Source organism: Uloborus diversus, chromosome 4, assembly GCF_026930045.1.
Source record: "Uloborus diversus isolate 005 chromosome 4, Udiv.v.3.1, whole genome shotgun sequence".
Lineage (NCBI taxonomy): Eukaryota > Metazoa > Arthropoda > Arachnida > Araneae > Uloboridae > Uloborus > Uloborus diversus.
The window spans coordinates 45,543,235-45,570,965 of record NC_072734.1 but is presented as its reverse complement, the minus strand read 5'-3'; the positions used below and the strand labels follow the sequence as shown (position 1 = coordinate 45,570,965).

At 34.0% G+C, this 27,731-nt stretch overlaps 2 protein-coding genes across 3 annotated transcripts in view; one reads left to right on the top strand and one right to left on the bottom strand.

The window, feature by feature from the left end:
* Window positions 1–5,814: 5,814 nt before the first annotated feature.
* On the bottom strand, window positions 5,815–20,171 carry LOC129220440 (macrophage migration inhibitory factor-like). The gene is made up of 4 exons (XM_054854861.1): window positions 20,083–20,171; window positions 19,857–19,967; window positions 11,575–11,747; window positions 5,815–6,160 (listed from the first exon to the last, which is right to left on the bottom strand). The coding sequence occupies exons 2-4, from the start codon at window positions 19,962–19,964 to the stop codon at window positions 6,088–6,090; spliced, it is 354 nt and encodes a 117-aa protein (XP_054710836.1). The 5' UTR covers window positions 19,965–19,967; window positions 20,083–20,171; the 3' UTR covers window positions 5,815–6,087.
* A 185-nt stretch (window positions 20,172–20,356) lies between these two features.
* The window catches only part of LOC129219942 (conserved oligomeric Golgi complex subunit 2-like), a 75,752-nt gene continuing 68,377 nt past the window's right edge, over window positions 20,357–27,731 (top strand). For both annotated transcript variants that reach the window (XM_054854258.1, XM_054854259.1), the window contains exons 1-3: window positions 20,357–20,610; window positions 21,562–21,723; window positions 27,445–27,510. In XM_054854258.1, the coding sequence (XP_054710233.1) occupies window positions 20,548–20,610; window positions 21,562–21,723; window positions 27,445–27,510 (291 nt within the window). In that variant the 5' untranslated portion in view covers window positions 20,357–20,547. The remainder of the gene's footprint in view (window positions 20,611–21,561; window positions 21,724–27,444; window positions 27,511–27,731) is intronic.

Genomic DNA, 27,731 nt, shown 5'->3' with positions numbered 1-27,731 from the left:
AAAGCTTACTATTTTGTTCAAAAAAGGGTACCTTAAAAACTCCAAAGCACGTTTGAGCAGTACTCTGTATATTTGGGATACAAAACGTTTGTTATTTCATGTTACTTCTCGGCACTAAAGTATTTACTTATTCCTTAATAAAACAAGTGGTTTACTTCTTGTGTAATTCCTTCCTATGGGTGCAAATAAGAAGGGAGGGGGGGGGGGGAGTTTTGACGCAAACTGCGGGATTGTAATTTTTAGGGGATTTTGTCTCATTTGGGGGTATTGCTCTTGGGGAAGAGCTTCATAGGTGGTGCGCCTTCGCTCTTGGTATGGATAGATTTGGAATGATTTTAAAATACAATGAATGCTTTTCGCTTGCTTTATTCGAATGGGGTTATAGTTGAATGTTTGGCGTCGAATTTTCGATAATTGAGAGATTCCTTAATAATCAAACGATATTTTTCGAACGAAAATTGTTAATTATCATATGAGCGGATTTATGTAGGGGTATGTGTTATGTGAGTGGCGGATACAACGGGAAAATCATGGGGGTCATGTCCCCCCACCCATAGGCGGATTTAGGACTGAGTTCCTGGGGGGGCAAGATTTTTTTTTTTTTTTTTTTTTGGAGCAACATTTTTAATTCCCCCCCCCCCCCTCCCGTGTTTTTGTCTGTTTTCTGCGATGCGTAAGGCCATTCTTTACTTTTTATGTGTCGTTTTCATTACTGTATGTAATCATGCTGTCCTTTTTAAATTGACCTTAAAAGAGAGGGGGCTGGTATTAAGAGAGTAACGCAGTGCTCCCTTTTAAGTGGGATATAGAATATCTCCAGTTTTAGGGGCCCGGGGGTTACTCCCCCGGAGGAAATTATCTAAAATGGATATAAAATTCTGCATTTTGAAGTCTTATAAGGGTTAATTGGAAATAATAGGCAAATATATTTTTTTAAAGATATACGCTTTAAAAGTGCTTTGTGATGCAAGTTAATACTTTACAAGAAATGGTGCACAGATTTAAAGAATAGGTATCAAGAGAGTAACATACTACCCATTTGAACAATTCTTAATTTATACACTTGATAAGAAATAAAATTGAAGCACACTTTGCTTAGGAGTTTCAAAGACTTGTCTAATTATTTTCAAGGTTTGGTTGGTTAGATTGGGTTTTTCATTCAAGAGCCCTTGTAGGCTATACTGCGCCAATTCTTTTCAGAATTGGCGCAGTATAGCCAGTATATATTCAGAAAAAATAAACTTTAATTTCCTATTCAAAAAAGAAAAAAATCATGATTTTTTTTTTTTTTTTGTAAGATTTTGGAAGATAAGTTGTTACTATATAAACTCTTCCCAAAACTGGGGAGCATTGTCCCCTTTGCCCCCCCCCCCTATAAATCCACCCATGCTCTTCTGAAGTATTCAAAAACGAAAAAATAATGATTTTTTTTTTAAATTTTTGGAAGATGTGTTGTTACTACATAAAGTCCTCCCAAAACTGGGGGGGCATTGCCCCCCTCTGACCCCCCATAAATCCGCCCATGCCCCCACCCTAAACCGTCGACAACAGTATCCGTACACATTGTGTTCAAACATTTCATGCATAAAATGTCAACGATGACAGTATCTTTTCATCTCATTAATTATTTTTCAAAGTAAATATTTGAACTACTACTTCGTTTCATTGCTCATGAAATTAATTCGCAACGTTTATTCCCAATCAGGTGCCTTATTCCTGACCGATTTGGTGCTTTTTATTGACTCCCAAACAGATTCAGGCATTTTTCGTACCAAAAACGGGAATTTCGTTCATGGGCGTGGGGGTGGGGGCTTTCTTCAACATGAGCCCCCTCTTCCCCCAAAAAATGGTTTTCTGTATCCGGCCCTTTAGTGATCCGGTAGTGAAATCTTGAAACAAAGGGTAGAGAAACGCTTTCCATACTGTTTTGAACTTGACAATTATTAAGATCAAATATGTACAATTTTTATTAAAAAGTGAGGGATAATGATAATATGGGCGGGTCTTTGGGCGACACTAGCAGGTTTAAACTTGAGAATTGTTAAACTTAAAAATATATTGAACCAGTAAGTAACCAGCAGTGTAATTGAAAATTTAAGGTGGTCTTAGGTCTTTTTCGGATTATTGTTTCTTAGGGGGAGGGGGGGAGGGAGAAATTTTCATAAGATGCGTGCCATTGCTCACAGGGACGGACGGACACCCCTGTCATTCTCTAAAGTTTCAGAATCAAATAATAGCTTCTCAAGTGCTTTTTTTCGAATGGGGTTACTCAGAGAGCACACTTTGTTGAGATAAAGGTTTTAAAACGATTGTTAACGCTGTGACAGTCATGTTAAAACGTTTGTGAAACGTTTAAACGCAATGTGTTTAAAATGCAGTGGTGCCCATCCCCCCCCCCCTGGCGATGACATTCATCTCTCAAATGCGACGGAGAACCCCCAGAACGAGAGCCCCATAAAATAAGACTAATTTGCCCTCTTATAAGTTACCCTCTCCTCTTCAAAACTTCAATGGCATTGGTCTGCGCCATGAACCCCCCTCCCCCTCTGCCCTCTCAATCGTGGGGGATCCTTGTTTAATATATTGCTTGTTGTCGAATGTTCGGTTATCGAGCGTCTCGGATGATTTGAAAACCGGATACGTAATCTGCTTTTTAGAGAAAGTTGGTAATCAATTTAAACTTTTTTGAGGACCAACGCACGGAAAATCAAGCGCAGCTATGAAACTAAGTTCCGAAATGGACCGTCGCGAGCCAAAGCATTTTCAGCAGTTTTGCCTCAACTTTACAATAAATAAATAAATAAATAAATAAATCTCATAAAATCAGCACATCAATTGACTCCAAATTTTTAAGTTGAGTGAATAATATACTAATCAACATTTATGAAAATATAAGGAATATCACATTGAAAATATAAGGAATATGACTTAAACAGAAGCGAGTAAAACAAGAAAAATATTTAAATGCAACTACGCACGCGAAAATAAATGCTACGCATTAAAGTCATAAATATCTTACGTATGGAATTTGAAAGAAAAAAAAAACTGTATAAAATGTTATTTTTATTTTTAAAAAAATGGGCCAAAGAGTGGAAGCTAATATTAATTCCACACGACAAACTTCCATATTTCTTTTTAATGCACTCAGAAATATGTCAACTTTACTCCCTACACTTTTATACTGTTATTACATATTTCCTAAGTCAGCGAATGAAAAAGAAAAATAACAAAGAGCGAATCAAGAAAGAAAAAAAATAATCATGAACTTCAATGCAATTCAAGCCACACATATAACTTGCAATGCGCCGGGAATCCCAATCTGCTGGAAAACGCAGCCAGAAATATTTTACCCGCCCTCCACATGTATCAGTCAGATAAATATAATTCCACTAATAACAAGAACATAAAAAAAAGCAAAGCAATAAAGAATAAATGAGTCCTTTTGCGCAGAGAGAGCAACGATTCCCCTACTTGTTTACATTATTAACTTTGTGTTTGAGTGCCCGAAACCATTTGAAATAACCATGTGATATCTGAGAATCATTAGGTTAAATACATGACCGTTCGAATAAATCACTCAAAATGAAAGTAAAAAAAAAAAAAAAAAAAAAAATCGAGAAATCAATCCGTTACAGAAATTGAAATGAAAGGGGGAGGGGGGTGATACCGTTTCAATCACTACGGGGCGTCCCCTGAGGGCTAACAACAATCAAGGGCACATTGCCAGTTTTCTAGCCGCTACCAATAAACCTATAAAAAATTATACTAGTCTGAGCCGAGTCGCCCAAATGCCGAACTCCTAGTTTCTGACAAGCTAACAGGGAATCTCGTCGAACCAGCATCCCCCAAGGATTGCGACCCCTAAATGAAGACTAAAATCTATCAAATTGACCCCCTAAAACAGTCGTGCGTTTCGAACTTTTCCGGAGGGTAGGGGGCAAGGGTGTATCTACTCATTTTATCGGAAAACAAAACAAAAAAAAAAAAAAAAAAACTAGATTTTTTCAAGGAATTGGGGGAGGGGGGCAGGCCCGTTATTTCGAACTTTACAAGAGAGGAGTAGGGATTAAAGAGTATCCTACGAGTTGCATATTATGCCGAATAAGAGTAAGAATTTCATTTATATGAGTACAATAACTTCTAAAAGCCAGGAGGGTTCGCATCTTATTATACCCCTAAATGATAGGCTTGATGGCACATTCCTATTTCGAGCGCACCCCTGCCAATACACGGGAATTCAACTGTTCCAAAAGTCAAAGGTATCCACCCCCCCCCCTTCGCAGGGCGATGGTGCACCCTCTCAAATGTTACGGAGCATCCGTCTAGAAAGAGCTCCCCCCCTCCCAAAATGCGATTTAAAAAACCCTCTCAAAAAACCACTTTTATAGAAATTTCGGTTTCGCAGGCAGCGCCATGGACCCCCCGCCCCCTCCCGAAAATGAGATTTAAAGAACCCTCTCAAAAACCCAGCCCTAAAAATTTTGATGGCACAGGCTGCGCCATGCCCCCACCCCACCCGAAAATGAGATAAAAAACACTCTGAAAAAACCGGCCAATGGCGCAGGCCGCATCATGCCCCCTCCCCCTTATAGTGGGGCGCCCCTGTAGCTTTCTACTCAATTCTGGAAAAGCTCAGAAAATGAACTGCTTGAGTACTCGATTCAAACGTCTCGAGATCTCGATTAAAAACATCTCGAGATCTCGATTTAAAACATCTCGAGAAGTCCATTGCTCGAGTACTCGATTCAAAAGATCTCGAGAAGTCAATCGCTCGAGTACTCGATTTCAAAGATCTCGAGAAGTCAATCGCTCGAGTACTCGATTCCAAAGATCTCGAGAAGTCAATCGCTCGAGTTCTCGAATTCAAAAGATCTCGATTATCAATCACTCGAGTGATCGACTTGAAAAGATCTCAATTATCAGAAGTACTCGATTCCCGAGATCTCGATTATCAAAAGATCTCGATTATGCCCATCACTAGACCATGGCCCCTCTCACTGTTCGACTTTGTGTGTATTATAAGGGAAATGTTTTGCATTTTTGCTTAAAAAAAGGGTATTTTAACTATTCTTGAAATTTTCTCCCTGGATCCGCCCATGAATTGAGACTGCATTGTTTCATTTGAACCCGTTATCTTAAAAGATATTTTATTAAGAAATCTTATTTCGCAAATAGCTTCTAGGATCGAAATGACTCTTTTACGTACGTCAATTTTTTTTTTTTTTTTTGTTAATTACTGGTTCTATCGAAACAAAAGAAAAAATAATACACAAATCATGATATCATGTTCACTTGAATTCGAAACGAGCGAGTTTGCGATTAATTTATTACTTTTTTAGCAAATGAAAATGCTTTTATTTAAATATGCTTGGTGACATTTGTGTTCTTTTTAAAGTTCTGTAAAAACAATTTTCTTTCTAAAAGAGAAGTCAATTAAAAATTGAAATAGTCAAATTAATTTATCTCATGGAAGGGAGGCTGCCCCCTGCATCCGCTACCAATTTCAGATAAAGGAGCCATTAAAAGCCAATATTAGCTCTCAAGATTGTGTTTAACATTAAAATTAATCAATTTATCATCAGTTCCAAGAATGTAATAAATTACTTTTAATTTGATCATAAATTATCCTAACATGTGATTGTGAAAACTGGTGCATGCACAGTTAAAATATTTATTTACACCCCGCCCCCCTTTAAGGGTGCCAATATCAAATTTGTGTGGTTTTACTATTTCAAAATCTTTTGTTTTTCATACAGATTATAAAAGTTTGAAACAGTATTTCGGAACACAAACACATACTAGTTATTTTCAAATTACATTTTATTTCACAATTGATGCATTAGAAAAAGTGTCAAAACTGCATCTACAGCTTTACATTTCTTAATCACAATATTTTAAATGCACTTCTAGATTTTAATTGAATGAAAACATTAAATGTCTCTCTTGTATTGGTCATTTTTCTTTTGAATTAACTAGAAAAATGTTGACTGGAATGCAAAAAAAATTATTATATTATTACAGTTCAATAATCTTCTTTATTAAGGAATGAAATCAAATAACAATCAATTTTCTCTCTCTCTCTTGAAATTACAGTTCAGCAAAAGTGGTTCCAGAATAACCAACATTAGCTCGTTCATAATCCACAAAATTGATGTACATCCTGTAAAGGCAAATGGCTCAAATCAATTCATGATTCATTTTTTTTTTTTTTAAAGAAAGAAAAGAAAAAAGCATTCACTGATAAGTTAAATAATGAATAAATTACTTTGGAATTTTTTGATTTCATACAAATTTTTAACATCACTTTTCCAAGTTAGATACTACACTTCAAAAAATAGAGATCATGCATGTATTGTCTATAGCATAAACTTGATGCACAACCCTTTCAATTTTCAATATTGATTTCCATTTTCAAATTTTTTTCCTACACTAGGGGGCTCTGCCCCTGCTCGCTGACGCTCACCAACCCCGGAAAATTGCTTTGCAATCTTATTTGATTCGCAAAGAATTAAACTGTCAATTAGAAAGAAACAGATTAAAAATGCATTATGAGTTTCCTTTGAAACAAAAAGCACCCCTTCCCCGGGTTTCAAAATAATTGTACCAACTTGCAGAGCAAGAGCTAAGGGGCTCCTGAGCAATGTAAAAATGCAGTTTTGTACGTTTAAAAAGTTCTTTCATATTCGTGGTCTCTAGTAATATATTTTGCTCTTTAGCTCAGAGATTGAATTTTGTTGAGCTTAAGATCTTCCATTAAAATCAAAACCCTCAAAGTTTGTGAATAAGAAAGAAGAAACAAGCTAATCTAAAAGACTTAACTATGGCAACGCCAAATAAAACATCAATAATTTTAATGAAAATGAGATTATTCGAACTTTATTTTTAACCGCTTGTAATTTTTTTTTCCTTTGGATATAGAAGCTTAGTTTTTCGACCATAGGTCGAGTTAGATCTGGAGTAAAAAAAGCCACTCTTTTCAGTGGTGTCAAAAAAAAAAAAAAAACACACACAGCAGGACAATTCCTTCACTTTTTACTGATGGATTTAATGAAGAAAGTAGTGCCTAAATTTCAGCTGAGCCTAAAAAAATTCGAGCAAAAAACGCAAATAACTCCAACCGTAATTAAGTTAGAGCATCGAAACAAATGCCGTTGAACACGGAAAATTCCACCCTTTCCAACAATATATAATATTATTGGGTTGTTCGGAAAGTAATTTCGTTTTTTCCCGTCAGAGGACTTAATTAAGTTTTTTCGAAACCAACTTCACACTTAAGCCGCATAACCATTATATGTCTTGAGAGCTGATATTGCAAGGCTTGTGTGTGAAAAAGTTCTATTAATTCTACGCAATAGTTTTTGGTTGGTGCCCTTTTAAATATGGAGAGCAATAAGCAGCATTTTCATCATATTTTACTTTTTTACTTCAGAAAAGGTAAAAATGCTGTCCAAGCGAGAAAAAAATTGACGGATGTGTATGGAGAAGGCGTGTTAACAGTACGCCAGTGCCAGAACTGGTTTGCAAAATTTCGATCCGGCAATTTTGATGTCGAAGATGCACCACGTTCTGGAAGGCCCGGTCGAAGCTGACAAAGATGCGATAAAGGCATTAGTTGATGCAAATCGGCAAATAACCACACGAGAGATCGGTGAGAGATTAAATTTGTCGAATTCGACTGTTTATGGCCATTTGAAAGGGATGGGCTTAACCTCGAAGCTCGATGTGTGGGTTGCCCCATGTCCTTACGGAGCGAAATTTGTGTCGTCGCGTTGACGCCTGTGATTCGCTCCTCAAACGTCAAGAAAATGATCCATTTTTGAAGCGGATTATTACTGGGGACGAAAAATGGGTTGTATACAACAATGTTAAACGCAAGAGGTCATGCAGCAGAAAAGAAGAACCGACTCAAAGCTTGTCAAAAGCCAACATTCACCAAAAAAAGGTGATGCTCTCCGTTTGGTGGGATGTCAAAGGAATCGTTTTTTTTTTTGAGCTTTTGCCGGACAATACAACGATTAATTCAGAAGTCTATTGTCATCAGCTGGATAAATTGAATGATTCACTTAAAGAGAAGAGGCCCGAATTAATCAACAGGAAGGGTGTAGTGTTCCACCAGGATAATGCGAGACCTCACACAAGTTTGGTCACTCGCCAAAAACTTTTACAGCTTGAATGGGACGTACTGCAACATCCACCATATTCTCCAGATCTGGCGCCTTCCGACTACTATTTGTTCCGGTCCCTGCAAAATTTTTTGGATGGCAAAACCTTTACCTCAAATGAAGATGTCAAAAACCACCTGAACCAGTTTTTTGCCAGCAAGGACCAAAACTTTTATGAGAGGGGAATTATGTTACTGCCAGAAAGATGGCAAAAGGTGTTGGACCAGAATAGCCAATATATAATTTAATAAAATATTTATTCATTATACGAAAACTGTCCTTTCATGTTCACCAAAAAAAAACGAAATGACTTTCCGAACAACCCAATAATACGTGCAAGTAATTTTCACACCTTTAATAGGCAATTTACGTGAAATTTGGACTTAAAAAGTTAATTACAAAAAAAAATTCAAATTTTAAAAAACAAAACCCCAGGTGCAAACCATTGGGGCTCAAAGTAATTTCGTACCAAACTTCAAAGCTTGTAGGTGCTATGGGGTCTGCTGGACGCAGGTCCGCCACAGACTTCCTTTCAAAATTTCCTTTGAGCTTACCTTTTGATTCCTTTTACAAAGTATTGGCGGAAAAATTTTCACTCAGAAATCGGCCTTAATTTCCATTTTGCTCACCCCCGAATGAATATTGAATTTTTTTCGATCTGAACACATGTGGATATATGCCTAAGAACATATAAACACCTGAAACATCCATTTTGACGATCCCTCAATTAATTACAATAAGTTTTCTCGCGACATCTGTATTTTCTTCTGTATGTTGCATAACTCAAAAACGGTATGTCCTAGAAAGTTGAAATTTGGTACGTAGACTTCTGATGGGGTTTAGTTGCCTTTTTTGGTTGCATTCGACGTTCCAAAAGGGGGTCTTTTACGCCTTTTTTGCGGGGGAATCATTGTTAATTTCAATGCAAGCTCCAGTGGTGTAGTAAATTTAGCAAACACTTGGCGATACATCGGCAAGCTTTTGGTTGCCACTAAGGCCGTAGCCGGGTTTCTATGTTAAATCTGCCCTAACGGCTTTTTCAACTTGCACTTGGGGGATCATTTTGGTGTCGAATAAAAATAATTTAGCCAAATTTTCAGCTCTTTGTCTGAAACCACATACGAGTTTTTCAAAAAAAAAAAAAAACCTGTTTTTTTCGACTGCAATTTTTTTTTTTCATTCTTATGCATAAAATACATGACAAATTCTTATAGTCACAATTTTAAAACGAAAAGGGGATAATGTTTATTAAAAGCCAAGTACAATCACCACAAACAATAAAATATGATACATTGAAGCACAGCCTGCTGCCTCAGGTAATCAATTTTTTTTTCCAACCAGAATTGGCTTTTAATAAAATTCCTTTTTTTTTTTTTTTATTAATTGTTTTCTATTACAGATATTGATGATTTTACTGAGACAGCTAATAATAGTACCGACATTCAGTGATGATGATTATTCAACTGACAATGATAATGAGTTGAGCGTAAGACATTCTGAAGATGATTTCAGCAATGGAAGCGAAAACGAAAATTATTTTGGACAGTCAGAGTGAGCGTCCATGAACTTGATGAATAGTTGGTAAAAATAAAATAAAGTTCCTTGCTACAGTTTTACATGTTATTAATTAATATGTAAAGCACTGTTTGAGTGTTTTTAATTATTTATTGTTATGGAAGATCAATGCAAAATTTTTTATTTCATAAGTACTTGACCATTTATCTATATATATATAAAAAAATGGATGTATGTACTGTTTGACATTTTAAACCGCAACCTTCCTCAAATTTGCGCATGCGTCAGGTCGCATCTGATTTTATCAAAATAGGGGAGATATTGATAAGAAAGATAACGAATGTGAGGGGGATTTTTTTTTTGTTTTTTTTGTTTTCCGCTGGATTCGTTTAATAGAAATGTTGGTTCGAGTTAAGGCTTTTTTTTTTTTTTTTTTTTTTTAGCAGAAATGCTACCATGGTGCATTCTCTTCAACAAGCTGTCACCCCTTTTTAAAATAGAACCGTTCAACGGTGCTAGTCGCGGCTTTCGAGATCAGACAGTAGTGTGTGTATGTTCCTTATATAAATCTCCAGTTTTAATCGGATTTCTTCCAAATTTGGCACAGAGGTAAATTGATGCTCAGGAATTCATATAGGCTGGTTTTTGGAACTAAAAAAAATATCCAAAGAGGTTTAAGTTTATGTTTTTAACCATAAAATTGATCTTTTCTACTTGAACGAATTTTTGTATAGTTATGAATTCGGTCTGAATGAATAGATTTCTGAATGAATAGAATGAATGATGAAATTTCTTCAAAGATTAACTATAATGGTTAAATTTGTGAACCTTGGTTCCAAGCAAATGAAAATGATTAGCAATTTATAACCACCAGGGGATACATTTTAAATGAAATCAACACTAAGAGTATTCTCAACGTTGGTCATTAATGCCGATTCGCGACAAGTGTAGAGCATGTTCGGCAAGAAAGTTGAAGGAAAAAGAAATGCTGTTGTTCAGCTTGCCTGAAAACATACAAAATAACCAAACACTTGATCCCTTCATTCGAAAAACACCACCAAAAATCCGTAAAGCGGAGTGTTATTGTCTATTAACAACACCGAGACTGAATTCTTTATTTTCTGCACTGTGGGCTGTTTGTTTAGCTTTTGGACATTGAGGATGATTTTGAATTAATCGGAAAATAGTGTAACTATGTCCAAGAAGAATATTTTGTATATATTTGTGCCTGCTAATAAGGATTGACTTTAATTTTTTTGGTAAGTTTACGACTCTTTCTAAGGAGACATTGAATGATTTATTTCTGAAAAATGTATGTGACGAGTACTGTTGCATTTTTTGATGTCTTAGGGAAAGCAAAATCTACAAAGGCAGCACAACGCTTTTCTTTCGAAGCATCACGTAAAAGGTTGTCACACAAGATGTGCAAAAGACAATACTAGTTTGTCTTTGCCATTAAGACAATTTATGTACCGGTAATCTGATTCAAACTCATACAACGTACCAGTCATTTGTATAAATAATCATAAAACTTAAGTTGCATGTAAAATAAAACATTAAAAACACTGGTTTTTATGATACACGGTTATTATTTACTTTAAAAAAAAAAACTTAAAATAAATTTACATTTTTAAAAATTTAATTCATGAATTTATTATTTCAGTAATTTATATTTGGCCATTGATTTTTGCATCTTCAATTTTAAAAAAAAATGAAATTCCCTACATTTTTCAGTTTTTTAAGAAAATTTTCAAACCCTGGATTTTTCCTGTTTTTTTTTTTTTTTTTTGAGAATTCCTTATGTTTTCCCAGTTTCTTCAGGTTTCACTACGACATGGCTTAAAACATTCTCAATAAAGAATAACTAACAGCAGAAAACAAGAAAAAATACTAATACCTGTCAGGATTAATCCCAAGATTTTCTTTGATATGAGGGAATAACCTTTCAGATATGGCAACATTCTGTTTTTTTCCCAAGCTGCCAATACTTCCTAAAGTTGCAAAAGCACATGGTTCAGATGTTCCACCCCAAGACATCATCTGATCTGGATGTATGTGAACAATTACATACTAAATTGAAAAAAATGTTAATTAAAAAAGAAACAAGAAGGATGTGTTAACATGCAAAAAAAAAAAGAAAGAAAAGAGCTTTAAAGTAACATTAATAACAAAACCAGGCTTGGAAACTTGAGGTGAGTTCAAAAATAGATAATGTATATTAAATTTATCCTCTTGAAATTAATAATATCAAAAAAAATAAATTTTTACAGTAAAGTCCATCATTTTAACATTTTTTTATTTTCCCCTTCATTTGACATGGTCCTACCTTCATCTCAAGATCCCAATTTCCTCACGTTTTCTCATCTCATCCCAAGACTCATGTTTCACAACTGATAGATATAGCCCCATGTTAAATTCATCATATTGAAATTGATACATCAAAAAAAAAAAAAAAAAAAACATTTTTACAGCCAAACCTATCATTACAAAATTTTATAGGGAGTGTGGTACAGACTCAATGCACATTATTATAGAGAAAATTATTAGAAACAACTCCCACAAGTATGGAAATACACTGATTTCTCAAAGTCGGGAGTAGGGGACTAAATATAGCAATCTCGTTTCAGCAATCAAAACTTTACGCTGAAGCTCATAAATTTTCTTAATGTTACTTTTTGATACAAAGGTGAATTCTCTAAAATTGAAAAAAGTAATGATAAAATTTTCAGTTCTTTTTCAACGAATTTTCAATTCATTTTCAACGTTTTAAAGCATAAATGTGCAGGAACACTGTATACACGTGTTTTGGCATTACAAGGAATGCTTTTTTCAATGCACAAGATGTGAGCTTATGGATTTAAAGACATCCGACAAAAATCAGATTTTTTTACATTCATTAGCTCACATTTTATGCTCTGAAAAAGATGTTCCTTGTAATGCAGAAACACGTGTGGTCAGTGCTCCTGCACATTTGTGCTTTTAACATTGTTTCATTTGCTTTAAAAAATATTTACGTTTGGTGGACTAGAAGTATCGATTGATATAATTTGTTTTAATTCTAACTTGATTAATCCTACCTTTTATGTATCTGCTTATTTTTAATTTAAAAAATAACTTATTTGTAAAAATATTGACATAAACAAACTCTTTTAAATAATGCATAATTAAATGTCAGCTGGAATTTTGCTTTAAAAACTATTATTTGGACATGGAGGTAATGAGTTCAAAATTCGTCACGTCTGTATCGGTGGTTCTTCTTAAAACATAGTTGGAACTCGGTAACTCGGTACTCGGCCAAAGTACTACTTGGTACGTCTCTAGAGATGATCACTATTACAGGGTTCATACACTTTTGGTTAAAAAAAGTTCCCTGACTTTTCCAGGTTTTCCAGGTTGTTTTTTAGAAAATTCCAGGTTACTCGCTTCATTCAAAATTTAAGTTTAAATAGTAATATTTTCAGAATAATTAAAATTGTTTAAAGTAGCGATGCAGAAGAACTGAAACTTCTCCCCTTAGATTTAAAAAAAAAAACTTGGTTTTTTTTTTTCGTTTGTTTTCTCTGTCAAAATTTTAAGTTTTTTTTCAACATTTTGTTCAAAATTGTTTTAATTTGTTTACTATTTGTTGAAAACGGAGTACTTTCAACTTATTTTAGCGTTTCTTTGATGTCACGCGTAATATTATAGCATTTTGCTGTAGTCCTGCAGCAACCTTCTAGCATCCGCTTTTGGTTTACAATACTTTTTATTTTCTTATAAGTAGGTTACACGAAACATATTGAGCAAAATGCAAAGCTAAATTTCAGTATAAATATGATTAACTTGTTGCATCAATCGGCATACCATGTAATGCATAGTAACAAAAATCAACATCCGCCAAACATAGGCCAATGCCAATAATCTTTTTTTTTTTTTTTTTTTCACATATTAAAGGACGCTTACATTAAAATTTCAAACTTTCTTTTCCAGAAAGTAATAGTTATTTTTCAAAAATTCATAACTTTTTGCACATTTAATGTTATTTTCAATATTACACATTGATATAAACGTCCAATTCTGTTTCTGGAAGTTTAAGTCTACTTCCATTGTGCAAACGATCAAATATGGCGACAAAGTGAAAAATTTAAAATAATAAGTAGATTTTTGGATTTGTAGTATAAAGTAGTAATAAATAATTAATAATCCTTAAAAAACTACAATAAAAGCAAAATAGTCAGTATTTAGCACATAAGAGTCTAAATCAATTAAAACAAAAAAAATGTTATGAAGATTAAATTTTGCATTTTTCCAGAAAATAATTACAAATTATCCGGAAAAAAAAGGGCACAATTTGTGTTGTTTTCAATAGTTTGCATTGCAATTAACATCCAATGCCGTTTTCGGGAACTTAGGCACTTGAAAAAGGCTTGTGTACTTCCATCTTGGGAATGACCAAATATGGCGGCTATGCCCAAAAATAAGAAATAACTTTTTTTTAATTTGTTGCATGAAGACAGTTAAAAAATAATAAATCTTCATGATACTACAATTCATTGAAAAGTTTTTATCACATTTGCGTCCGAGGCAGTGAGGATAAGATTAAGTTTTAAGAACAAAATTTTTCATTTCTCAAGAAAATTATTTCAAATAATAATACAAAAACAATTTGCAGACCATTTTTTGTTGTTTTCATCAGTTTTCAATTAAAGAAAACATCCAATTCTGCTTTGTTTTTAGAAACTTAGGCATTTTTGGATCGTATCTACTTCCATCTTGTGAATGACCAAAGATGGCGACTACGTTTAACACGTAGCTGAAATGATTTTCCGATCAACAAAAAAAAAAAAACATTTTCCCCGATCGACCCTCCCATCTACAGGTTGTGCTTCCGAAGCAGTAAATTGTCTTCTCTCCTGTTGAGTTTGTGCATAATTGCTGTTCACCTGATTTTTTTTTCCCTTGGGAACTACTGAGAGCCAAAAATGGCGGCTGCTGAAGATTTTTTGGGTCGCCACTTTTTTCATTGCTTTAAAATTGTTACAATTTTTTTTAAATACATCGATAAAAATGAAGATTAGATCTTATAAAACGAAATTCCCTGGGAAAAATTGGGAAAAGAAAAATTTTGGGGACACATTTGGAAAATTCCTTGACATTTTTGACTAAGTCATTTTCCCTGATAATTCCAAGTTTTCCCGGAGCGTACGAACCCTGAACCGAACAGAATGTTGTGGCAACCCATCTAAAACTTAAGGCAGTAGAAAGAAATGCGTTCCCCTCACTGACTCCATGCAAGAAAATCTTCGCTCTTTTGGCGCATTTTTCGTTGTGAAAAAAAAAACGTTCATTTTTCGATTGCAGTTTTTAAGTGCCAGCGTCGGTTTAGATAAAAATTTACAATTTTTTTCGTGAAATCACAATAAAAACGAAGACTAGATCTCATAGTACTTAATTCCTTGGGAAAAAAAAATTTTGGAGGACAAAATTTGAAAACTCCCTGACTTTTCCCTGACATTTTTGACAGTGTTATTTTCCCTGACAATTCCCGGTTTTCCCGGAATTCCCGGAGCGTACGAACCCTGTATTATGAAGAATTAGTACATGATTGAGAAAAGTCAAAAAAAAAAAAAAAAAAACTGGGTTTTCTCAAAAAAAAAAAAAAAAAAAAAAAAAAAAAAAAAAAAAAAAACCCTGCATTTTTCAAAAAAAAAAAAAGGCCAAAAGAGACCACCTCTTTTAAAGGGAGGTCTTTTTTTAAATAAAGGGATTTTTGCAGCCCTGCGACTAACTAAAAATGAGGCCCAAAGCCCCCAGAAGGTTCTATATATAATGGAATATAGTGGTTTATCTACATGGTTTGGGGGCCCCTTTAACTATCACAGAACTATATGTAAATGATTTATCATGTGCACTTATGAATCTCCTTTGGGGCCTCTCTTAATTGTGACATGGTAGTTTCGCTGCTGGCAGAATGAAGACAAATTCTGAAACAATTTTTTTAATATGAATACAATTTTTTAATTAACAAGTCATTATTTTTTGACTATTGCTTTAAAATTGCGTAATTTTTGTTTAATTGTAATGCTATGCACGATTCTTTACGTAATGTACCCCCCCCCCCCCCGGCCTTGTGGGACTAGAGCCTGATTACTGCAGGGACATGCGGGGCACAGGCCCCTCCTCTTAGATTTCAGAGGGGCCGAAAATCCCCTTAATTCATCATGCTAATTAAAAATAAATAATGATTTCACACAAAACCCTAGAGTTGATATCATTGATATTTTTGCAAATACTGAGGCAAAGAAAAAGTCTTAAGTATAGAGTAAAATTCCCGTTAAAAACTTGATCTCTCTGCAAATCCTAAAACCACTCCAAGTTTAGTCTGTATTTACTATTAAAAGTTATATCATAGATAACTTTGATATTATTTACGGATAACTGCAATGGGCAAAGTTTAATCACATCAAATCATGAGTGCCCCTGTGCAAAAATTAAGGGGGGGGGCTCAGATATTTTCCCCATGGTTTAGCAGGTTATTTTCCCCATAGAAACCGATTTCAGTACAGATTCGAGTTATTAAAGTTTGATATTTTTATTAATTTATTCATAAATGGCTGGAGAAGAAATGTCTCTTCATTTTTGCAAAGAAAAAAAGTAGGGGAGAGGGGGGCACCTTTGAACAATTTTTTGAAAAATCAACATATTTCTTATTCAGATTATAATTATTAATGTTTAAATATTTTATGATAAAAAAGAATGCATTTCTTTATCATATAAATCAATATCAAAATTTTTACTGATAAATTAAATATGATACAAAGCTTTAAAATTTGTAAGTATTTCTGTTCAAACGTGCCCCATGTAGGGGCACCTTTGAACAAGCATGGGGCACCTTTGAACAAACAAAATCAAATTGTAATAATAGAGTGATTTTATCAAAAATCACATACCTTTAAGAATTACAAAATAATAAGAATAAAATTAGAGCATTTTATTTAACTGAAATTAAAAATTTATGACTATTTAATTAATTTTATATGAATCAAAATTGACATCAAAGAAAAATGTTGTAACAGGACGTAAGGTCCCTCCAGAAATCTGTGATTGTGGCAGTTTTTTTATTATATTTTGGAAATCTACTGTGCTGGTGTCTGATGCTTCTGGAAAGTAAAATTTATTGCTTTCCTTTTTGCGATGAAACCCGACATTAAATTCAGTTTCGTCTTGCAATTGCTGTTCAATTTGACCATCGTAATGAATAATGGTTCGTTTAGTTTGGAATTGAACTATAATGAAATAATTGACATGTAAATCTTCTAGAACAAGAGCTTTTTCCTCTTCATCTGTATCCAAAATAATATCTTCAGAATTGTTTTTTTTTTTATAAAAGACATTTTTCGGAACAAATCTAATATACCCCCCTCTTGGCGACTTTTTCCTGTTGGCGCCAAAAAAGCGTTGCCAAGAAAACTATGTATGACGTCATATGTCATACATCGTTCTTAGCGATGCTTTTTTAGCGCCAACAGGAAAAATTCAAATTATGTCATTAATTATTTAATGAAATTAATGCATTAATTTTTTTCCGTTGTTTCTCCGGGATACGAGCCCTCGGTCTCATAGTACTTTCGTAATGAGACCCCTGCCTCGGTCTCATTACGAAAGTACTATGAGACCTCGGGCTCGCCAGGACCTCGCTGCCGCTCGGTCCGTTATCCCTCCGACTTTTAATATACATCACAGTCGGATATAAGTCACAGATCTCCTCCGTTCAGTATACAATAAAGTCACAGATTTTATGTGAAATTAACACCATTTTTGTGCTACAAAAATGCCAACCAGACCAAAATACAAACTACCAGAAACACACTAAAAACACAATAATTCAAAATATGTTCACTTACCTTTTTTACTTTTCTTTTACTTCCTCACGTGAGGCAGTGCACATATGTTCCGCTCTTAGGGAAATTATCCCATTTTTTATTATCATTACTTTACAAAAATATTTAAATTATGTTTGTTTTGACAAAAAAAATTCCAAAAAAAACAACCTTATTTTACTTGTATTTTGTACTCCACCCAATTAATTTCGCGAATTATTTCCAAAAACTTTACAAACATATCCTCATTTTTGTATTCACAATTTTTTTTGTATAAATAATAAGCTAAATAAAATTTAAAATCCCCTAATCTATTATATGTTGGTAGAGTACTTTTAACGTGTCTCCATGTGGATTCAATTGTGTTAGTGTGACATTTAGTTTCTGGATCTACAAAATTAAGTTTATGGTTGACTGTTAAATGCTCATACCCCTCCTCCCCCAATGTATCATATGCCCTCCAACAATCGGAGTGCACCGTCGTGCCTGGTAGTATCCACTGCTTAATTGCCAAAAATAGAGTTTCCCTACCCCTATCCCCAACAGCAACCAAAAAAGTTTTCCCCGAACCCCGTTCAAACCCCCCCAAAAACCCATTGTCCCTCAACTGCATGTCCCCGATTATATTTTCTTTTCCCAAATTTAGATTCATCAACTTCAATAACTTTCCCAACCCCCCCTATTTGTTTGGATTTTAATTCAATGTAATTTAATATTTCTTCATTAATATAATTTCGCCAATCGGCTAAAGTTTGTGATGAAAAAAAATATTGACTTTCAATATCAGCAGTTTTGGTCCCAATTAAAATCTCATATGTTATCAAAAAAATCTCCTCTATTTTCAACTTGCTAGAACTAAACCAATACCCACTCCTGATCGTTGCTTCTTTTCCACAAACAACACCCCCAATAACCTTTCTACAAAAAAAATTAACCCATCTGAACATTTTTTAGTTTTTTTAATTTTCATAACAGAATTACATCTAGAACATAACATTTCATTCTTAAGTAAACCAATTTCCCTTAAAAATTCTAAAAAAACCTCTTTATTTTCAATTAGTTTAAATATAAAAAATCTATTTAGGACTCCGGTACGTCCAAACGTTGGACGACCTGACGAAAAAGAAGATTCATTCAAAAATTTCAATTGATACATTTGGACAACATCACAAACCGAACTCATAATTAAAACAGAAAATTCAACTAAATTAACATTAAAAAACAACAAGAAAAAGAATACTCTAAAATAAAGTTTGAATTGAAACTTTATTTTAGAGTATTCAACTTAAAATCTCCCTAAGAGCGGAACATATGAGCACCTACCTCCTACCACACAGACACGTGCAAAAAGACAGACTTCGAGAAACTACTTTCCAGCGTTCAAGTTGCAAAACCAGGGTTGCCAAGTTATCACCTTATTGGCGATTTTCGTATCGAGCGAAAAATTAAAATCTCGCCAAGAGGGGGGCATATCAGAGGAGAGCCCTCTTTTCTTCTAAGTTTCATTTGTTCAAAGGTACCCCATCATATGGAATTAGGAATTAGAACAATTTACTCAAGTATGCTCAAGAATAATAACAAAACAAAACCTAAAAGTTAAAGCTAAAACTTATCTTTAAATATTGTAAAATCATATAGAATTATAGAATTACAGGATTTTTAACAAAAACCTTACAATTTTATTTTGAAAACTTTAGATTTCAGAGAGAAAAAAACACATACCTTGCTCAGACAATAGTATGCATGCAAAATGATCAAACTTGGCTTACTTTGCTGCAGTGAAACAATAGTAATGTGCTGCCATACACATTAAAAACATAACATTTTTTTTAAAAATAATATTTAGTGTTCAAAGGTGCCCTACCCCCTCTCCCCTACTAAAAGCAAGGAAGTTCCAATTTCCAAGGCGGGGTGGGGGGGGGGACTTGAGCCCCCACTTGCCCCCCTATATGGGCACCCTTGCATCGAATATAATTATCATATACTATATCTCTTCTACTTTTTAAATGTATAATACTACATTGTGATATGAGGTTCTACCAAATTTAGCATGGTTGTGTTAATACACAATTATCGAAATATTTTATAGCTTCATTATATAGAATAGGCGGGAATAGGAGGGGGGGGGGGGGCACAAAATGAATTTCATGCCCAGTGTCTTCAAAAATCTTAGTCGGGCACTAGGGGGCCCTGAATCAGAACTGTGCCCCATGTCCAATATCAGAATGATCGGGCTCTGCGTGGGACAGTGCGATAATCAGGCCCTGGGAAAATCCAAACAAGATGAAGATCTAAACAAAGAAATTTAAAATTTAGTTACCGAAATAGGCTTCTTGAGAACATCTGCAACCAATTCTGCAGTGCTTTTTAAAAATCCACTTGGTACTTTTTCCGAAGGGACATTGGTATTAATTGTAAATGTAGGCATTTTCTATAAAATAATTATTAGTTTTAGTACAAAAACAAAACAAAGCTGTTAAAAAACAGAACAATTAAAAAACTTTTTGGCACAAAATTTAATACCGTTATATATGCTTGAAACTTACAATTTTGCCGGATGGACAAGCACAGAACAAGAATCAAAACTTCTTCACAAGTCTCAAAGCTCAAGTGCTCTAGAAGCGAAGGGTCTCTAGTCCATCAAATGTGCAAAAAATGATGTACGATACAAACAAAAAAAAGCAGTAAAAACTAGGAAAAGAAAACAAACAATCATTCTGAAGTTTTTATCAGTCATATATCAACTATAAAAACGTAAATAGTTTTAAATATTCTCCGTTCAGTTAATGTCTTGAGTGGCAACAAAACAAAAATGTGAGAGATCAGTTTGTTTGTTTACATAAATTTGCGAAATTACGCGCAATTAAAGTGTTTAAGTTGTTCAAGAATGCCGTGCATATATTAAACAAGTCATAACATATCACAAAACCTCTCCTTTTTTTCTGGAAATCTTTCAAATTTTGTTTTTATGCCACTTTTATAGATATCTTGTTTTGCTTATTTACTTCAGAATGGATGCAATGCTAAATTCCAAAGCATCTTCTCTGTGTTTCGTCAGAGATGAATTTTCTTCTGTAAGTTAAAATATTTTATCTGTTAATTCATGTTTCGCAGTTGAAATAAACATTAATTTTTCAAGTGTAGTTCATAAATTATTGTCTTCATTCTAAATTAAAATGTGTTTTAGTTTTTATTTCTTCTTTTGGATATGTAGTGTGAGATTACATTTTGCTTCTGAAAAGAAAATTATCATAGTATGGAACCCTTGGCGCGGTTTCAAAAATGTTTCGCCAAACTAATCAAATCAAAGGGCTTATGTTGCTATGAACAAGAAATTTATATAATAAAAATAGAAGTAAATGATCAAAATTGCATCCAAATAAAAAAACGCATGTTAATTATCATAAAAAAATTTAGCACAGTACCTATCCCCTTGTTACATCATGCCTCATTATATAGCTCATTCGGATGCTTTTCCTTTCTCCCGAAAACTAATTTATAGAAAAAAGTTGCTTTATGTTTGAATTTCCGAACACCTATATATTTCTCAAAAAAAAAAAAAAAAACTGTTTTCTTCTTTCTTCAACTCATGAAAAAACCGGGTATGTGTTCTAAATTCATTGCAGTTTAAGCTGGAACTTTCAGTACATATTCCAACATAAAACATCATTTTTTAAATTCTTTTTGAAAGAAAGATTAGAGAGCTAACTTTATCTTTGATTAGTTAAAATTATTGTCCTTATGTGATAAATATGTTTTTGTAGGTGCACATGTCACTAATTTGTACATTAACAAAGTTGTTACTTTTATGACCTTAGTTACATCGTGTTTTCAGATATATTAAACACTACTTTATGTTGCCTAGATACCAAGATGTCACTTGTTATACATACATAATGACTTATTTAAAGCAATTAGCTACTATTATCATAAAATAAATTTTAATTTTTATAAAACATGTTCACTTTTAAATTTTCTGGTATTAATACTGCTATGATATCCTAAAAAGCTCTTTTAAATTTTAGGATGATTTTAGTGTGGACAAATTTGTTAGTGATTGCCGAAAATATGCATCTTTGGAAACAATGCAGGAAGACCTTAATTTGTATCATAAAATGCTATGTGCTGCACTGATTGAACTTATCAATCAGGATTACACAGATTTCTTGAATTTGTCTAGTAATCTGGTAAAGTATACATTACTTAAATAAGATTTTTCATATTGGGCTCAAACAATATATTGAATTTTATGTTTTTTTCCTTTGATTTTTTATGCTTATTTGAAGAGTTTTTATGTGGAGGGGGGTGGGGAGAGTGAGCTTCCTTATATGTTCCAAAAATTTCACACTGTCTTCAGAAAATTTTACTTTAGTCCACTATCATCCCTGGATTGACCCAACTGTGCAAAGTGGTCTGACTCCTCAGGGTAGTGAGATAAAAACATAAAGTATCGGTGCAACACTCAAAATTAACTGCAGGCATGAAAAATAATACATAGTTGGTAGACAAAATTTTTAGTAATACTGCCTTTTGTTTCAACAATGTATCCAAGAAAACGAAAGGTGAACTTTTAAAATTAATTTATCTACCAATTTAGAAGCTAATCAGTATTTAATATTGAGAGAGATGTTAATTTTAACAATTACAGTCAAACCTCGTTAAACCACCAACCTAGGTGACGGACTGAAAGTTGGCAGAAGTCAAGGATGATGTTTAACGAGATTTCTAGTCTTGCACAAATCCTTATTTTCGTAAAAATATGTTTGAAATCATATATTTTCTGTTTCAAATGCACTTTGAAAAAAAAACAGCAATTGGTTTTCCTGCGGTGTGTCACCAATAGTTCTTTGTCTATTTTTCCCCCCTAGAATTTGAAAATTATCGGCAATAAATTGATGGTTTGTGAATTGATTTTTATTCTGAAACACCCAAATCAGAATTTTTTTCCTTGGATGTTTAAGATTGCTTTCGACATTTTCGCAGAACGAAGTAAAAGTACATGATGCTACAGAATTATCATACAAACTGCAGTTTTCTGAAGTCTGCATACATTGTCACTTAAAGGTTAAGCCCCCCCCCCCCCCGACCAGAACAGAACAGAAAAAGTTAAAGAATGAATACTTTCATGGCAGAGTAGTGAAATGTCAAAAATGAAAAGGTGGAAATGGGTGGGAGAGCTAATAAGATACAGTTATAAATTCGTGGAGATGTTGGAAACAATGCTCCTTAAGGACTGAGTGCAGCAGGGAGTGCATTAAACTGAAAAAGAGATAAGAAAGCTGGACACTTTTACCTGGTGCATAGCAATTAATGTAGGTGCATTTGTAGGCTTAGTGACAGGTGATTTCCCTTTGTACCTCATCATGGACATTCACTCTCCTAAATGGCTGATCTCCAAGCTTGAATTGTTTGACATGGTCTTTCAAGGTGACAGTTCAAACAGTAATATTATCATATCAAATATGCAATTTCCGTAAAAAATCAGTGTTGGATGGCAAGGTGGCGGTTTAAGGAGGTAATTTGTATTGCATTCCTATACAGTATGTTTTTTCCACCGCCTTTATTGGCAAGTTAAGAGGGTGGCGGTTGGGGGAGGGGCGGTTTAACAAGGTTTGACTGTATCAGATGATGCACATATCTGCAGCAAAATTATCTGTGCACAGCATGCGCCTATACAGTCAACGCTGGATATAACAACCATCTCTGCTCGATATAACGACCATCTCCTGCCCAAAGGAAAAGGTCGTTATAACAAGTGGTCCTTATAAGAGGTAAAATTTTAAAATATATGCACATGCATCATTCATGTTCCGTTGCTCCACTTAAATTGGCACTTTTTCAAAGATTCAAGTTAAATGCTCGAATTATTTTTTATCATAGGAGTTTTTAGGAAAGTTGTGGGTGCATAATATTAAACAGAATTTAAAGTAAGAAAAAATAGGAAAAAAATTACTACATGCTTATTATAATTTATTTTCTGAAGATTAAAAAAGAAACAGTTGTTTGCCATTTTTCATGCACGTGATTTTTGCAAAACATTTTCCATTTCAGTTATATATGATAAATAGTGTTTTTCTTGTCTTTCAAAGAAACATTTAAAAGTCCTTCAAGCATTCGAAACATTTTTCATACTAGGAATTTTGGTCTTCATTTCTTCTTCTTCTTCTGACAGATGTTTGTCACATTCTACATCATAATCAATTTCATCATAATCGTCAAAACTTAACGCTTCATCCAATTTCATTTTCTTAGAAAAAGCATTTCATCATCATCGAAATTTTCATCTTGGATTGCCTGATCAATTACTTCAGCAGTAGATTCCGTTACCTTTTACTTTTTAAAATCAGCATGATGGAAGCAATTCTCGATGATCTTTTCTGAGGCTTCATTCCATGCTGCTTTGGAGAGATGTAAAGCTATAAGGATATCCAATTTGTAATCATCACCTTCCTCGAGTGCAGATACAAACTCTTAAAAGCCACGTGATCAAAAAATCAAACTAACAATACATCTGTCAACCCCTTTTCCTGAGGAATTTGGAAATTTCACTTTTTTCCCCAATTTATTTTTTCTGTGCTGTGGTGAGTAGTAATCCTTCCCCCCCCCTTTCTCAAAGTTGGAGTAAACATTATATCAAAAGCAAATTAACATAGAGTTCATAGGGACAAAGTTGGAGCTTTTAACACCAATCATTATAATGGAATGGTCGCTATAATGAGCATCAACTGTATTATCTACCTATGCTCCTCAGTCTGCAAGGAGTAATCCCTTAAAGAGGTTTTTTTCCCGAAAAGAGCTGATTGATCAAGAAACCTCTATGTAAAATTCTCTGGGGCCCAATTTAAGTGTAAGCACATGAAGCCCGGCTTAGGGGGTCCCTAGCCAGGGGTTGGGGGCAGAAATTACAAACTTTTTTTTTACATACATAATGTGTTCAACTGTTTTGAACTCTAAAATTTTGTTCAAAAATTTAATTGTTATTGCTGGCTCTCTTTCAACAAGTTTTATGAGTTCGGTGAAGGACTAACTCTACCCCATGAAGTGCAAAATTTATCAGGAGTGACATCTAGCATAGATTGAGACTGCTCGCACGTCACTCTTTGTTAGTATGGAGCTTACTGCTTCTGCTTAGGCCGTTTATTTTGTTTCTGTTAATTTACCCTGTTTCAAGATGTTTCTATCTTTTGTAATTGTTTATTTATGTAAATTTCAAATTACAAATACATTAATACATTAATTTAGTAACTTCAGAACTTACTTTTAAGATTGGATGAGGATGCACGGCCGATGCCGATTCAGATAACCGGCTTCCACTTAGTTGTGAAGGGAAATCATTCTAAATGGAGTGATGTTTTAGGCGGGGTTCCTCAGGGATCATTTTTGGGCCTCTTTTGTTTATTATTTTTATGAATGCCAGGGGCGGGTTCAGACAAAATTCTCGGAGGGGGCCATTTGGAAAAATAAGATGCTTTGGAAAATTTTTGTATTTTACAAATATCAATCTCTCACCTTTAACTAGAGCATCTTTTAAGGATTTTTCACTAGGCGACGCAAGTTAAACATAAAGGCTGCAATCTTCCCCATAATTTTCCTTTTTCTTAACTAACGTGTGTATATATCGTCCCCTCAAACAGTGGCGTAGCTAGACCCGACTTTCGGGGGGGGGGTTACTTCTTTTATATATATATAATATAAATATATATATATATATATATATATATATATATAATATAAATATATATATATATATATATATATATATATATATATATATATATATATATATATATATATATATATATATTTATATTATATATATATAAAAGAAAAAGGAAAAAATGGAAAGAGGGAGGAAAAGGAAAAAGAAAAAGGAAAAAAAAGAAAAGGAAAAAATTCCAAGCGATTATATATATATATATATATATATATATATATATATATATATATATATATATATATATATATATATATATATATATATAATCGCTTGGAATTTTTTCCTTTTCTTTTTTTTCTTTCTTTCTCTTCTCTCTTCTTTTTCTCCTTTTTTTTTTGAGACTAACGTTTCGGGGGGGGGTTTTGTCCCCAAAACCCCCCCCTTAGCTACGCCCCTGCCCTCAAAGTTGTAATCCTGTAATCACTACTGTGTTCTGAGGTGACTGTATAGGACTTCTGATTTAAGAGGAAACCCATATGAACCAATTGTAAATATAATATTAAATCCGAAGTAAAAGGAAGCCGAAGGGTTCCTCCCCTGGAAAACTTTCGAATTTTTAGTCTTAAAAACGCATTTTAGACAATCTTTGGTAATGTTAGGGGAGAAGAGGTCCGGTGGCACTCCCCTGTCTATTTTTCTAAATAGTAGCATTAAGAATGCAGTTTTAGACGATCTTTGATGATGTTAGAGGGAGGAGAGATTTGAGGTCTTATCTATGTAAATTTTTCGAATTTGTAATCTTCGATTGGATTTTAACTGTCTTTCATAATGTTAAGGGCTTGGGTGCGACCCCCCCCCCCCACCCATTTTTATTTTTTGAAATTGAAACCTTAACAATGCAAACATTATCTTTAATAATGTTAAGAAGAGGGAGGTTCGGGGTTTCTTCAGCGTATTTTTTAGCGCGTTAAAGGGAGGAGAGATTAAAAGGTCCATCCCCGGAAATTTTACTAATTTGTAGACTTAAAATGCATTCTAGACCATCTTTGGTTTGGTTAGGGTTTGGAGAGATTCTGAGGTTCACTCCCGAAAATTTTCAAAATTGAACTCTTTCAATTGCAAATGTATGAAATCCATGATTCATGAGTAACTTTTAGAGGATCAGCAATTTTTCCAAATTGAAGCTCCAGAAACGTAATTCTTGAAGACTTTCAATGATATTAGGGAGGGAGGAGTTCTTCCCTGGAAACATTTAGATACTCAAGAGCTTAAAACAAAATTTAAGCCAATCTAGAACAATGTTGTCAAAAAGAAGAGGTGGAGGACCCTCCCCTGAAAACTTTTACAAGTTATTTTTTAAAAGGTGGTTTGTAGACGATCTTTGGTAATATTAACAAGTGGAAGAGGAGTGGTTTGAGGGTCCAACTATTTTTGAAACTTTCTCATGGTGGCCATGGCCCCCTCTCATTGTTTTCCTTATTGTTAGACTTTGTATGTGTTACAAGGGAAATTTTTTGCTTTTTGTTTGCTCAAAAAAAGGGGATTTTAACTATTCTTGAAATGTTCTCAGAGGGGTCCATGGCCTCCTCCCAGGATTCGCCCATGCAAGTTTAGTCAACAGTGCAGCATTGCAAATAACAAAGCCAGTAGATTGTTTAGGTTTATCGATAGATCTGTTTCAAACAAATCTAAGAAGGTTCTTCTTCCTTTATATAGGAATTAGTAAGATCTCATTTTTGGAGCATGCTGTTCAGTTTTGGTGGCTTCATTTGAGGAGAGATATTTCTGTATTGGAAAGGGTTCAAAGAAAAGTAACTAAACTAGTATAGGGACTTTCAGATTTAGATTATGATGCCAGACTTAACAGACTTAATATGTATAGCCTGGAGCAGAAGGGATATGATTCAGTTGTTTAAATTTATCAAAATGAAAGATGTTAATGGGTTAAATTTTTGCTTGGAAAGCAGTACAAAGCTACTCAAATCTCAGGTTAACCTGGAAATTAGGAAAAATCACTAATTTAGTAGGGTCGTGGGCACTTGGAACAGCTTACCGATGAGGCAGTAATGAGCAAGCTGGTGGATAGCTTTAAGAAGGCCAATTGATCTTTACTGGTGACTAATAAACTGACTAGGACCAGCCTAGCTGGGCCCAGATCCTGTTGCTGGTCGTCACATTTGTATTTGAGTTTCTGAAGTTTCAGTGTAGGTTCTGTAAAATGATATAAACATAGAAAATGCTGTATTTACAGGTTGGCTTGGATAAGAGCATTAAGAATGTAGCATCACCTTTGGAGCAATTGAAAAAAGAAATAGAGGTGGGTATTTTTTACTTTTATTCAGAGTTATTTTTCAATTTGAATTAAAATTGATGATATGCTTTGATATTAAAAAATCAGATCTAACTATCCACTTTCTTTAATTTGTATGCATTCAAATTCTATAAAGAGGGGAAGTCCGGGAGCCCTGTTCCACTTGCCTACTTTTTGTTTTTTTTCCCCTTATCAAAATAATTAAATGATTTAATGTATCTCACCAT

Coding starts and splice junctions, on each gene's coding strand:
- LOC129220440 (XM_054854861.1), bottom strand. CDS start 19,964: ATGCCTACATTTACAATTAATACCAATGTCCCTTCGGAAAAAGTACCA. Junction 11,748..19,856: donor TTCTCAAGAAGCCTATTTCG/GTAACTAAATTT, acceptor TTTTCAATTTAG/TATGTAATTGTTCACATACA. Junction 6,161..11,574: donor CTTGGGATTAATCCTGACAG/GTATTAGTATTT, acceptor TTGCCTTTACAG/GATGTACATCAATTTTGTGG.